Source organism: Falco peregrinus, chromosome 5 (assembly GCF_023634155.1).
Source record: "Falco peregrinus isolate bFalPer1 chromosome 5, bFalPer1.pri, whole genome shotgun sequence".
Taxonomy (NCBI): domain Eukaryota; kingdom Metazoa; phylum Chordata; class Aves; order Falconiformes; family Falconidae; genus Falco; species Falco peregrinus.
The window spans coordinates 68503446-68515504 of NC_073725.1; the positions used below are offsets into that span (position 1 = coordinate 68503446).

A 12059-nucleotide genomic window follows, 5' to 3' on the forward strand; every position below is an offset into this window, starting at 1 on the left:
CAAAACAAGGTTAAGCTAAGGTAAGAACATTGAACACCTGTTCAAAACAAGAACAGATAAGGTAAACAACAAGGGAAGTCTGAACTGCAGCATTGAAACTGCATATGACAGCTGGGCCAGAGCTCCACAGGGTGGGCGCTTGGCTCAGCCGTGATGGAGAGTCCGTAACACAGGGACTCGCAAAGTCTAGAAGGCTTTGCTACAGCGAGAGGCTGAGAAATACAACAACAGTGAGGAAAAGCCAGAGTACAAATCTTTATTAAAAATAAGTTCCTATAAAATAAAATAGGAAAGCAAAGGTCTTTTTCCACTCGCTTCTACTCTGCACGCTTCTGTTGCTTCAGGTTACTTCCATGGCTTGAGTCCTTAATGACAACTAAGGAGTTACAGCAAAGTCCATGCTGGAAAACAAAGGGATGAGGCCAAGTAACCCGACTGCATAAAGGCAACAAGGAAAGAGCATTTTCTTGGCCATCTAGGGAAAGGCAGACATCTCAGAGTGTCTGTAAATCACCAGTGGATGGGAGGATCGGCAGTTGTCACACAACTCTTCCACACCTGGAAGAAACAGAACTCGGGATGTGAATCCCCCGACGCCTCGCTCAGCAGACTACTCTCAAGGCCAAGCCCCACGAACGGCCTGAACACTGACAGGCACATCCTGCAGGGCAGACACCGAGGCACGTAACCAGGTAAGCCTTGATCTGGTCTGTCCTCTAACCTAGGAGTTAAAAGTTCCCTCCATGAACAATTTAAAGCTCTAAGATTGCCTTTTCCTGGAGGCTGTTTGCTTCAAGTCAACCCTGGAAAGCTCCAGCCTAAGTCTCAGGCACTACCGCCCAAAGCTCTCCGCTAGCCACAGGGTTTCGTGCTCTGCCTTACCCAGCGCTCCAGATCACTGCACCAGCCTGTAGGTGATGTACCGGCCTGCAGTTTCACTCGGTCTTATGATCTTCACTACCTAGGAGGCCAACAGAAGGAACTCATGAGGGAGAGAAGCTGGTGGCAAGTCTCCCCTGTAGGGCTCTCTGTCCGACACAGGCAGGCGCTCAGACCCGGATGACGTGGCTGCAAAGCCGTGGCACTCGGCAGCCACAGAGATGGCCAGCGCTGAGCTCCCTGCATAGCACAGAAGTGCCAGCCTCCAGCATGAGAGGAGGGGGAGATCACAGAGCATGGGGCTGGCGTCACATCTGCTGCCTGTTACCAGCTGGTTCAGCAGGCAGCCAAGCTTGCTCAGCGTGCATGCATCTGTGTCTGACCCACAACAGCTTTTACATTTGAAAGAGACATCTTTCCTGTTTCCAAGAGTTCTGAAATACTGCGAAGGAGCTCCCCTTCTTGCCCTGCCCACAGGGAACTGTTGCCTGAGTCTATTTCTCTCTTACCTGACCACGTTTTATTCCGAAGTACCGGGCCACAGGATCCCCAGCTTGTATCCTTGGGAGCTGGTTCTCCCTCAGCTTACTGCACAGGGAGTCAAGGAGAAGCTCCTCCAGCAGATGGGCCCAGGTGCCCGTTCATTAGCACAACTCATGGAACAAAGTAATAAACCATCACATGCAGATGTATTCATTTTCAGCCCAAAGCAAGTGTGCATCACACCCAAGCAGGAAGGGAAGGAACAAACAAAGGATACTATCTGGCCAGTAACTCAGTTACTTCTTCCTTTGTCATGACAACATGCTCTGGGACCAACTGTAAACAACAAGGGAGAGAGACTAAGATTAGAAAGCAACTGGCTCTTCACAGCATTGGGAAGAGCAACGCATTTGTAAGAAAGAAACCCAGGACTGTGTCACTTAGCCCGGCCTTCCAACTGAGAGGTCTCGGGAGCTGCCCAAGCCACAGCTCAGCACAAAAGACTGAGCATCCCGCCCTCAGTCCACCGCCTGACACGACACTGCTCACCTCGTGTTCTGTGATGTTGATAAGAAGCTCTTGCTGCAGGAACTGCTCCAGGATGTATTTGGGAGCCATATCCACCAGGGACTGGAAAGGGAGAGGACTGTCAGAGGGCAGCGCCACTCCGGGACAGCCCTGCCTGTGCCCAGATCTGCTCCTCAACAAAACCGTTACTGCAAGCGTGGGATGGCTACGCTTGCGCTCACACAGCTACAGCTATGCAGGCAAAGAGCACACGGAGTTCCTGACTGCTGGCAAATACTCCCTTTTCTCTCAGGCACCTCCTGCTCCCACCTGTTCACTGGAACCAGAAGCACCTGTTCACTGGAACCAGAAGCACCTGTTCCGGCGATACACACCTGGGTGTTAAGCAAGTGCCTGTACAACAGGCTTTAGCAAGTATCGGGAAGGAAAGTTTAGGCTTTTATCTACCTCAAGCAGCACTGACAGACAGACAGATGGAGCACCTGTGGCCCACAGCAGCCCTGTGGTGCAGGGGCGGCCTCCCCCACGGCCCCGGGTACCTGCTTCGCCGACGGGGTCATGCCCTGCTGCACCACGATCAGCGCCCTGGTGATGTTCTCCTCCTGCATCCTCTGGCAGTACATCTTGATGGTCTTTATTCCCACCTTGGGCTCCTCTGGGAAAGGAGGCGGCCCCGGCGTCACCCAGGGCCCTCCCAGAGCCCCCCACAGCCCACAGCACCCCCACCCCCCCAGGCCACGGCCCGGCGCCGGGCCCCGCTCACCGGGGAAGAAGACGAACATCTGGTCGGTGGGATCGTCGTTGTGCGCCACCAGCACCGTCAGGTCGGTCCGCCGGGGCCGGCCCTCGCTGGGCTTGTCCCCGAACTGCGCCTTGAACTCCTCCAGCGTCTGGTCCAGCTCGTCCTGGGTCACCAGGTAGCCCCGGTCGTGGCAGAGCTGCATGATGGTCTTACGGATCTTCCACAGCCGGTACGTCTCCTCCTCGTCGTCCATGGCGCCCGCCCGGCCCGCACCGCCCCAGGCCCCCGCCGGCCGCCCGCCTCGGGCCTGCGCAGGCGGCCACAGGCAGCGCCGGGGCGGCCGCGGGGGCCTCGGCCGCGGGGGCTCCTGGGAGCTGCAGTACGCTGCCGGCCGACCCCACCGCCCGCTCGGTGCGGGGGACAGCGCCTCCCCCTCCCGCAGCCGCGCCGGATCCCCGCCCGCCTGTGCCCCAGCCCGAACAGGCCACAGCCGCGCACAGGCCAGCAGGGCCGCCGCGGCCGCGAGGGAGCCGGTCTGCAGCGCCCGGCGGCCGGCCCCGCCGCTCGGTCCATCCCTACCCCCCCCCGCTCCCGTGGTTTCGCCCGCCCCCCCGCGACTTCGCCGCGGCCACCCCGCCCACCTCGCTCTTCCATTGGTCAGCTTCCCATCCATCACCCTGCCGGGCACGCCTCCTTGCGCGTTGACTGGCTGCGCACCGGGAAGGGCGGGGCTCCCGGGGCGCCGATTGGCTGAGGGGCTGGGGGCGGCGGGGCGCCATGGGATGGGCGCGGGCGCTGCGGCGGGCACTGCGCTGTGGGGCAGCGGTGGTGCAGGGCCCGGCCCGGAGCATGGTGAGCGCGGCCCGGTGGGGCGGCCCGGCCCGGGGCGGGCTCCCGTGGGGCGGCCAGGGTGGGCGGCGGGGGCTGAGGCCTCGCTGGGCCGGGGTGTGCGGGGCGGACGGGGGTGCGGGCTCCCCCGGGGCAACCAAGGCCGCGGGGCCGCCAGTGCGGGGCCGTCGGTGCGGGGGCTGCCCTGGGGCCGGGGGCGGTGGGGGCCGCCCCGGGGCCGTCGGGGCTGCGGGGGTCGCTGACGGCGGCTCCCGGCGCCCCGCAGTGTGCCCAGGCGGAGGATTGGCGCTCGGCCAAGGCCATCTATGACTTCCACGCCCGAGACATCGACGGCACCGACGTGTCCTTGGAGAAGTACCGGTAGGGAGGGGGGCTGGGCGCCGCGGGGCCCGGGGGGAGGGGAACGGCTCGGCCGGCCACGGTGCGGGTCACCGAGCCGCAATGGGCGCAATTGCGTAACCCGGGAGAGCAGCACCCGACTGACCCCCCTCCCCAGGGGCTGCGTCTGCATCATCACCAACGTGGCTTCCAAATGAGGCAAAACCGCTGTAAACTACACTCAGCTTGTTGACCTGCACGCCCGATACGCTGAGAGGGGTTTACGCATCCTGGGTTTTCCCTGCAACCAGTTTGGAAAACAGGTACGTGGGGGAGCGGGGTGAGGGGGCCGCTTGGCTGCGGGGCCGCTCAGGGGGCCCCCTCCCTGGCTTTCACCAGGAACCCGGGGACGACGCTCAGATTAAGGCCTTTGCCGAAGGCTACGGTGTGAAGTTTGACATGTACAGCAAGATCGACGTCAATGGGGACGATGCCCACCCGCTCTGGAAATGGATGAAGGAGCAGCCCAAAGGAAGAGGCACCCTGGGCAAGTGAGTGGGGGATGGGGGAGCCACCAAAAGCCCCAGCCCCATGACAGGCGGGGGGGGGGGGGGTCAGCTCTGGGCCACTCCAGCTGAGTGGGCGGCTTGGCCGTGGCAAGAGGAAGGGCTTTTTTTTTTCCAGCCAAAATCTCACTTCTGTTTCTTTTTTTTGTTTGTTTGTTTTTCATCTAGTGCAATAAAATGGAACTTCACGAAGGTAGGATACAGCTGCCTTCTCCCAGGCTGCACCTGCTGGGGGGTGCAGGGAGTCCCCAAGATGTTGCAGGGAGGAGGGATCCTCATGCACAGGCTCTGCTCTGTGTGGTTATCCTGCATGTTGGGGGCAGAGCATCTTGAGGGGCTCCTGCGCTGCCTGGGTCTCTGTGACTGGAGACCCCTATGGCCCTCTAGCCTGGTTATCTCGAGCCCTGTCCCAGAGAGGCAGTAACCAGCTGAGGTGGGGAGCAGGTCCGCCAGGGGCTCCAGCTCTGCAGACAGGGTCTACCACAGCCAGACCCCCACCATAACCAGCTCCCTGGGCTGCTCTGCTGCTCGCAGGGCTGCAGAGCCCCATGTTACAGCTGGACTTACCTGGGTGTTGTTTCCCTTCCACAGTTCCTCATTAACCGGGAGGGCCAAGTGGTGAAGAGGTACAGTCCGATGGAGGATCCCTATGTAAGTCTGCCGCTAGCATGGCTGGTGTTACAGCTCTGCCTGACCCACAGAAGCGCACCAGCCGCTCTCTGTGGATCCCATTATTAGTTAAATTATTAGTCAGATTGCATCTGTGGAGAAATGCAGCGGTGCTGGGGCTGAGCACTGCTCCAGGGCAGGCTCCGCTGCTGTGTCTTGGCTCTCTTCCTCCTTTGGCTGGGGGAGAAAAGTCGCTCCTGTGCTCTATGGCTCCAGGGAAGGGCGGGTGCATGGTTCCAAGCGCTCCTTCTGGGGTAGGATGGAAGGGGCTTCGGGTACGTTCTTGGGGCAGTGACGTTCTCATAGCACAGTGCTCCCTTTGTTCTTGCAGGTGATTGAAAAGGACCTGCCTGCCTACTTGTAGATCTGCTCATGTCGCCGCTGCACTGTCCCTTCGCCCCAGCACCGGCCCTCCTGCTACCTGTGGAGCCTCCTCATCCAGCCCCAATGACGGTCTGTCTTCAAGCCAGCTTGCTGGTGAGGCAGACCTGACAATCTGGCGTGCACCCGCTGGAAGGTGACTTCTCAGGGCCGGCGGCTGCTGCTGGGCAGCCCTTTTCTACAGGCGTAGAGCAGCACCAGGTGTCCCTTTGCAATAAATGTGTTAGAAGTGACTGGTTGGTTCTGTCCAGGTGTGAAATGGAGTGGTGGATGGGGCTGGGTTTGTTTGTGCTGCTCCCCGTGAGAACCCAGAGCTTTGCAGGGGAGCTAAGACCTTACACAACTTCCTGAGCCCAGCAGGGATAATCCTTATTAGTGCCGAGGGGGGAATTGCACACAAATCCTGGGTCAGCCGGTGCTCCTGATGGAAAGCCAGAGGAGGGGGAAGGTGTGTATCGCCTCTGGGACTGCAGCTGGGCTCCCTCCTCGCCCTCAACTAACAGGCAGGTGCCTTGCTGAGGCAATTGCGTTGGTTTTCTCTAAACACAGACTGTGGGCAAAGTCTGGGTGCTCAGCAGCACAGCCCTGGCCTGGATAGCCCTGGCAGGGCAGCAAAGGGGATGGTTCCAGCCATGGCGCAAGCCACGGCCAGAAGCAATTGCTGCAAAACACCACCAAGTCGTGTTGGGACACGGCAAGAACCTCATGTAGCTGGAGACATGTCTGACTGCAGCGTGTGGGACCACGGGTGCACCAGGTCATCCCTCCTCCTCGGGAAGGCTCAGCTGCAGCTTGTTGGTGCTTGCAAAGGTGCAGCCTTGTCTGGCCGAGGCCACTGTCTCCCGTGGGCAGGGAGAGCTCATGTTTTACACGTGATCTGTGGTGCTGGAGTGCTACCTTGCCTCTTTTCCTCAGGGTCTGGGGGAGCTGCTGGGTCTCCCCGTAACGCCCACAGCCTCCAACCACCCCGGGGAGCCCTGTCCTCGATGCTGGGCCAAGGTGGAGTGGGGAAGATCCCCTGGATCCTTGCTGGGGTCCCCCCACAAGTCTAGTCCCCTACCATGTGCCTGCCAACAGGTCGGCTGGACCCCCCCAGGATCGGTGGGCTGGTCTGGGGAAGCCGGCCCACGCGGTCTTGCCCTGAGCTCCACCAGCAGCACATGCTGCACGGCCACACAAAGCGAGGTACCAATGGCTCCCCCCGCATCCCACCACCCACAGGGACAGAGCGGGGCTGGCAGTGCCTGGGTGAGATGTCCTGGCGCCACAGCAGCTTGGATAAACACGCCTGGACAGTGGCTCCTTTATCTGTTTGCCCAGCAGAGCCGGAGGGAGCCGCCGCACTGAAGGCCAGCGCTGGCTCCAGGGAGGATCCTCTGCGTGACCCCTGCCTGGCTCATCCTTGGGAGAAGGGGATGATGGTTGGGGACAGCAGCCCTCAACTGCCACCGAGCTGCTGGTGACACAGGAGGTGAACTCCAGCTGCCAGTAGGACCCTGGTTCTCAGATTCCTGATCCCAGTCCCAGATGGGATCCTGGGGCAGGTCTGGACAGACGGACAGACAGACAGAGAGCTGGGACTTAAAAAATTCTCGTATGTGGCTTCCTTTCCATTTTTACTGAGCAGAATGAAAAATTATCTTTCTGAGGCAAGTAGAAAATTCAAGAATTATTAGTCAAAGGCACATATTCTAAAAAAATTTCTTTACATATATACATCTCAATTAATTATAAATACACATAGAAAAACAAAGGCAAACAACAAGCGGATTAAAAAGTGCTAACAAAAAGGTGTAAGGGAAGAAAAAAAGGGACTCATTTAAAAATACATACAATCAGTAGGACAAATGCATAATAATTTAGTTAAAAGATATTGTTACATATTATTAACCCTGACAAAAACACAGGATCGGGGCAGGGAAGGGCTTCTTTGAAGGTGCTCTCTGTCTTTCCAGAGATCAAGGAGGGAGAATTGCATATATTTTAAAATTAACGTCAAAGCCACCAGGCAGGGCTCCGGGTGACGGCGGCGAAGTGGCTGGCGGAGCGTGCCTAGCAGGAGAAATCCTCCTGGCTATTCCTGAGTTTAAGCCTCTCTGAAATGGGTTTTTCCTGGCATCTTTTTCTCTCTCCTCGCTGACAATTCAGCGAGCACTGAGCAAACGAACCAGGACGCGGGCGAAGCCAGGGCCTCGCCACGAGTGGTGTGGACTGGGACAGCTTTTAAATAGAGGAGGGTCTGGGGAAGGGGAGAGCCTTGCTCTGTTCCGGACCAGGAAAAAGGCTGTTGCGGCACCCCGAGCAAGCGGCGATCCCTGGGCAAGAAGCAAGCAAAGCTGCAGGAAAAGCAGAAACCTCTCCGGGCAGCAGCACGGGGGTATGCAGGGGCGCCCCATCTTTGGTGTTTACTTTGAGGTAAAGAGGTTTCCTTGCATGCAGTGAAACGCACCCCCGAGCTGCCCTGGCTGCAGGGCTGCCCCTGGCCAGGTGGGCTGGTGGGAGGCAGATGCCAGCTGGGGAGGGTGGGGGGTAAGGACAAGCCCCCGAAAGGAAAAGCAGGGACCAGAGCAACCTCAAACACAAGCCCAGACGTGCAGCTCCACGGTCTCCATGTGACAGGGAAGACGGTTCCCGTCTCAGCAGAAGCACAAACGCTGCAGACACCGACCCAAAGCACTTCTCAACAGCAAAGGGGGTGCCTGGCTGGTCCCCAAGCCCTGGCAGGTGGGCATGACGGGGGTCAAGGCGAGGGGACCCCACCAGACACTGTACAGCTCCAGCACCCTCAAGAGTGACCTGCCAGGGCACGGGGGACTCCAGCAAAGGCCTGTCCTCGCTGCACCCCCTGCCCCAGGCCCTCCCTGGAGACGGCCAGGCCAGCCGGGGAAGGCGTCCCATCGCTCCCCTGAGAACATCCTGGTGCCACTTCTAGAAAATGCCTCGATGACTCAAGGCAGAGAAAAGGAACAGAGCAGAGGGGAGGGTGGCAGAGGTGCTGCCAGGCCTGGAGCATCCCTGCCAGCAGGCAGCTGCCTGCCAGACTCCTTAGATTAAAAGAGAGAAAACAAAAGTTTCCCCGGGACGAAGACGCTGCTGGATTTGGGATGGTGGCAGTGGTGGCTGGAGGCCACCTCTGTCCTGGAGAGGAGGCAGCTCGCCCAGCCGCTCCCGGCCAAAGGCTGGTGGGTTGTTTGGGGCAGTGCTTTGCAAAGCGGACCTTTGCTCTTTGGTATCGGAGGTTGGATTTGCAGCATGAGCAGGGACACGGCCCATCCCCAGTGCTCACTGGGGAACTCGTCCCTTCTGGGGCCTGGGAGCAGCTGTCCCCAAGGTCAGTGGTGGGCAGGGCTGGGTCGCCCAGGTCCAGCCACCCAGGGCTGTGTCCGTGGCCCAGCCAAGGACAAGCCCGATGGAGCAGGGCCAGCGAGGCGGCCAGCTGAAAGGACAACATGCAACAGCAACAAGCTGGGCAAAGCACGGCCGGCCACGGCGAGCTGGCAAGGCTAAAGTGCAGGACAGGCTGATGGGACACGCGGCCCTTCTGCTCCGGGGAACCCCCCCCCAGGTCCTCGTGTGGCTGAGTTCTGACAAAGTCCCCAGCTCTGTCACCACACTGACAAACAGGGGGGTGGGTGCAGCCAGCTCCTGCCCTCTCCCGCAGAGCTTGGGCAGCCCCAGAAGTGTCCTCCCCAGGAAGGGCAGAGCAGGCACAGCCAGTTTTGCTTTGCTCAGCCCCGCACAGAGGGATACACCAGCTCCGTGGCTCCCAGCTCCTCTGGGACAGCACCCCCCTTCACCCCTTCCTTCAAAGCCAGCCCTCCAGAGCAGCCTCGAGGTCCGCAGCAGGGCCGGGGCATCCCAAGGGAAAGCTGGCAGCAGCCGATGCGGATACGGTTTGGTCAGCCAGCTCTCGGGGGAACCGGGCTGTCACCCTTCAGTAACAGACCAGGTCACTCTAGAGACCAGCCGTGCCCCCTGCCCAGCTCGGGGGGCAGCAGCTGCTGGAGGTTGGAGGGCTGGGGAAGGCACGACCCAGCTCGGAAACTCAGTAGTCTGCAGGGGGATGGGCACAGAGGAGGGGGCGTCTCTCCTCAGCCCTACACGGGCACTGACCTTTGAGCAGGACTCCACCACAGCAGAGACCATCGGTCCAGAGCAGCTGAACTTGGCAGCACTCAACTCCCCCCAAGCGCATGTTATATACAAATCTATACGTGCCTGACTGTATATTATATATAAATAAACTTTGCTTTAAGGAACTATAGGTTGTTGGGTTTTGTTTTTTTTTTCTTCCCTCAAAAACAGAAAAGGATCAGTCCAAACCAGTAGAAAAGCCGGGGCTCCCCAGCTCTCACCTCTGCACCAAAGGATATGGATCCACAGTGGGCAAGCATCACCCGGTGTGCCCAGCTGACTTTCAGAAGTCTGGGAAAGGCCCACTGAACTGGATCACACTCTGGCGCTCCTGGGGGGGCCCATTTAACGTCCTTAGCATGTCCTCCAGGATCTCTCTAAAGTTGATATTCCCATCCTCTTGGGCAAAATCTTCCTGCTGCTGCTGCTGCTGTTGCTGCAGCGCCTGCAGGGGTCCTGGGTGAGACAGAGGCAGGTGTTCATGCAGCGAGGAGCTCAGAGGCACGTTTCCCTCCAGGACAGGGGCCGGGCTCTGGAAGGCAGAAGGGTGACTGAAGCCAAAGGGTAATCTGTGCTGCTGGTGTGGTTGGAGAACGGGCTCCGAGGGGAAGCACAACGCACCGTGCTCTGGGTTCATCGCCACGTCGGGAATGCTGTTGTTGGGAGGGCTGTAGGTCAAGTCCAGGATCTCATCCTGGCACAGGGGGTGCCTGGGCAGGGGGACCCCGGCCCCCATCTGAGTGAGGTCCAGGGGCTGTGGCAGGATGTGCAGCGGCAGGGAGAACTGCGAGCTCTGCTCTTGGGCCTGGAGGAGTCGGCTGTGCTTTCGCTTCACGTTCTCGTCCATCTGCTTCAGCTCCTCCAGCACCTTCTGGACACAGCTCTCGGGGATCTTTATCCCTAGAGAAGGAATGTGCATCAGTTCCCACAGCACTTCGGGAAGGGACGGGGCACTGTGGGGACAGAGGGATGGGCAGCAGCACCAGGGCTCGTTTTGTCAAGCTTGGTCTGCCTCTCAGCCAGGCTGCAGAGCAACCACAGCAAAAGCAGCTCCACCGCAGGCTCGCAGCGGACAGCAGCAGCACCACTTCACACGGGCACAGAGGGGACAGCCCAGTGTGCCCAAACATATCAGGGCATCCCCAGCTCCCCTCCCTTCCCGTGGGGTCACCTAAGCAGTGGGTGCTTCCAGGATAGAACACACCCTTTGAGGAAGGGAATCTTAGCACTGGGTAGTTGGGCCCCTTCCTCCTTCTAAAACATCCTGCTCCCCTTCCCGGCACTTCACCCACCAACTTGTTTCTTCTTCTCCTTGGTCTTGAGGCGGACGATCTGCAGGTAGCTGGTGTTGGTGATGTCTGCCATGATGCTGGCGATCTTGCTCCAGACCCGCAGCAGGGCCCCACACAACATGTAGTAGTGACGCAGGCGCATGCCCTGGAAGCACTCCTTCCCCTCCTGGATCAGCTTACAGCTCCTGTTCCTTCAGTTCCAATGGAAGAAACCCACCCAAATCAGCACGGGCTCCCACGGCAGAGCAGGATTCCCCACCCACAGCCCCCCTGGTGCAGCCAGGGACCCTCTCCCCAGCACCAGCTCTGCCGTGGGGAGGGCAGGACAGCGGGGGCTGCAGGTGCCTTACCAGGCAGCATGGTTACAGTTCTTCAAGGAGAAGCGGTAACTGCTCTCCCAGTGCTCCTTGGCTTCCTCAGGCAGCACCTGCAGAAGAACCACAGAGATTAGAGATTTTCCACCATCTAACATGCAGCTGAGACTTGAAATCCAGGGCTGGTTGTCAGAACACCTGGGTGCTACCACTATCTCTGCCCAAGCCAGGGCTACAAGGAGCCGTGAGGGGGTTACAGTAAATGTCCTTGCAAAGCCAAAGCTGCCCAGAGGAGGCTTTTCCCTCTCCCCACGTTGAAGGGCTGCAGCTCCCACCTACCCGCCGGTACTTCTTCTGCAGACTGTCCAGGCTCTCAGGCTGGCTTTGCTTCCCAATATTTGGCTTGTAGAGGATGAAGTTCTTGCCACGGCTCTGCTCAGCCAGCAGACAGGTGTGTTTGTAGCCTCGCATCTGTCGGGGTAGAGCTGATGGTTACAGTCACAGCCTCTCTCCCAAGCCCATATTTCCCTGAACTAACCCCCTTTCTTCCAGGATGGAGGTTCTCGGAGGCATCTCCCAGCCTCCAGCAAGAAGTCAGACACAGACCTCTTAAAGCCATGGCAGACCTTCTCCCATTGGAGTCACCCTCCAAGCTGAGGGGGACACCTGGGCAGAGCCCAGGGACCTACCTTGTAGGAGAGGTAGAACCCATCGAAGGATCCTGTGAGTTTGAGTGACTTCTCATAAGCTTCCTCCCACTTTAAGCCTCTGTCAACACTGATCTAAACAGGGACAGACAGAGTGATTCTGTAACTTCAGGGGGCAGGACAAGCGCATCGCTGTCTGTCTCACAAATCCCACCCTCAACACAAACTCCCAGCATCAGGCACCTGCTGATGACCGA

At 59.1% G+C, this 12059-nt stretch overlaps 3 protein-coding genes across 9 annotated transcripts in view; 1 reads left to right on the forward strand and 2 right to left on the reverse strand.

Moving 5' to 3' along the window:
- Positions 1-242: 242 nt before the first annotated feature.
- On the reverse strand, positions 243-2955 carry POLR2E (RNA polymerase II, I and III subunit E). 2 transcript variants are annotated; one of them, XM_027791616.2, is made up of 7 exons: positions 2654-2955; positions 2430-2545; positions 1912-1992; positions 1640-1698; positions 1389-1467; positions 883-961; positions 243-401 (listed from the first exon to the last, which is right to left on the reverse strand). In XM_027791616.2, exons 1-6 carry the CDS (start codon positions 2883-2885, stop codon positions 896-898), a joined length of 633 nt encoding a protein of 210 aa, XP_027647417.2. In that variant the 5' UTR covers positions 2886-2955; the 3' UTR covers positions 243-401; positions 883-895. The 2 variants fall into 2 exon arrangements, with proteins under 2 accessions (XP_027647417.2, XP_005240860.2); XM_005240803.4 differs by having other exon boundaries at positions 243-558; positions 2654-2953.
- A 390-nt stretch (positions 2956-3345) lies between these two features.
- Positions 3346-5648, forward strand: GPX4 (glutathione peroxidase 4). Its single transcript, XM_055806742.1, has 7 exons — positions 3346-3484; positions 3747-3841; positions 3978-4122; positions 4199-4350; positions 4534-4558; positions 4957-5016; positions 5366-5648. The coding sequence occupies exons 1-7, from the start codon at positions 3410-3412 to the stop codon at positions 5396-5398; spliced, it is 585 nt and encodes a 194-aa protein (XP_055662717.1). The 5' UTR covers positions 3346-3409; the 3' UTR covers positions 5399-5648.
- A 1366-nt stretch (positions 5649-7014) lies between these two features.
- Positions 7015-12059, reverse strand: part of SBNO2 (strawberry notch homolog 2) — a 65987-nt gene continuing 60942 nt past the window's right edge. For 4 of the 6 annotated variants that reach the window (XM_055805138.1, XM_005240804.4, XM_027791555.2 and 1 more), the window contains 5 exons: positions 11845-11937; positions 11495-11626; positions 11192-11268; positions 10842-11032; positions 7015-10449 (listed from right to left, as the gene is read on the reverse strand). In XM_055805138.1, the coding sequence (XP_055661113.1) occupies positions 9833-10449; positions 10842-11032; positions 11192-11268; positions 11495-11626; positions 11845-11937 (1110 nt within the window). In that variant the 3' untranslated portion in view covers positions 7015-9832. The remainder of the gene's footprint in view (positions 10450-10841; positions 11033-11191; positions 11269-11494; positions 11627-11844; positions 11938-12059) is intronic. The other 2 variants (XM_055805139.1, XM_055805140.1) reach the window with 2 other exon arrangements.

Bases quoted from the DNA above. Each gene is read 5' to 3' on its own strand.
- POLR2E (XM_027791616.2), bottom strand. From the start codon at position 2,885: ATGGACGACGAGGAGGAGACGTACCGGCTGTGGAAGATCCGTAAGACC. The intron at 1,699-1,911 runs GTGAGCAGTGTC...TGTTGTTTACAG, and splicing joins TCAACATCACAGAACACGAG to TTGGTCCCAGAGCATGTTGT. The intron at 962-1,388 runs GTAAGAGAGAAA...TTGGCCTCCTAG, and splicing joins TCGGAATAAAACGTGGTCAG to GTAGTGAAGATCATAAGACC.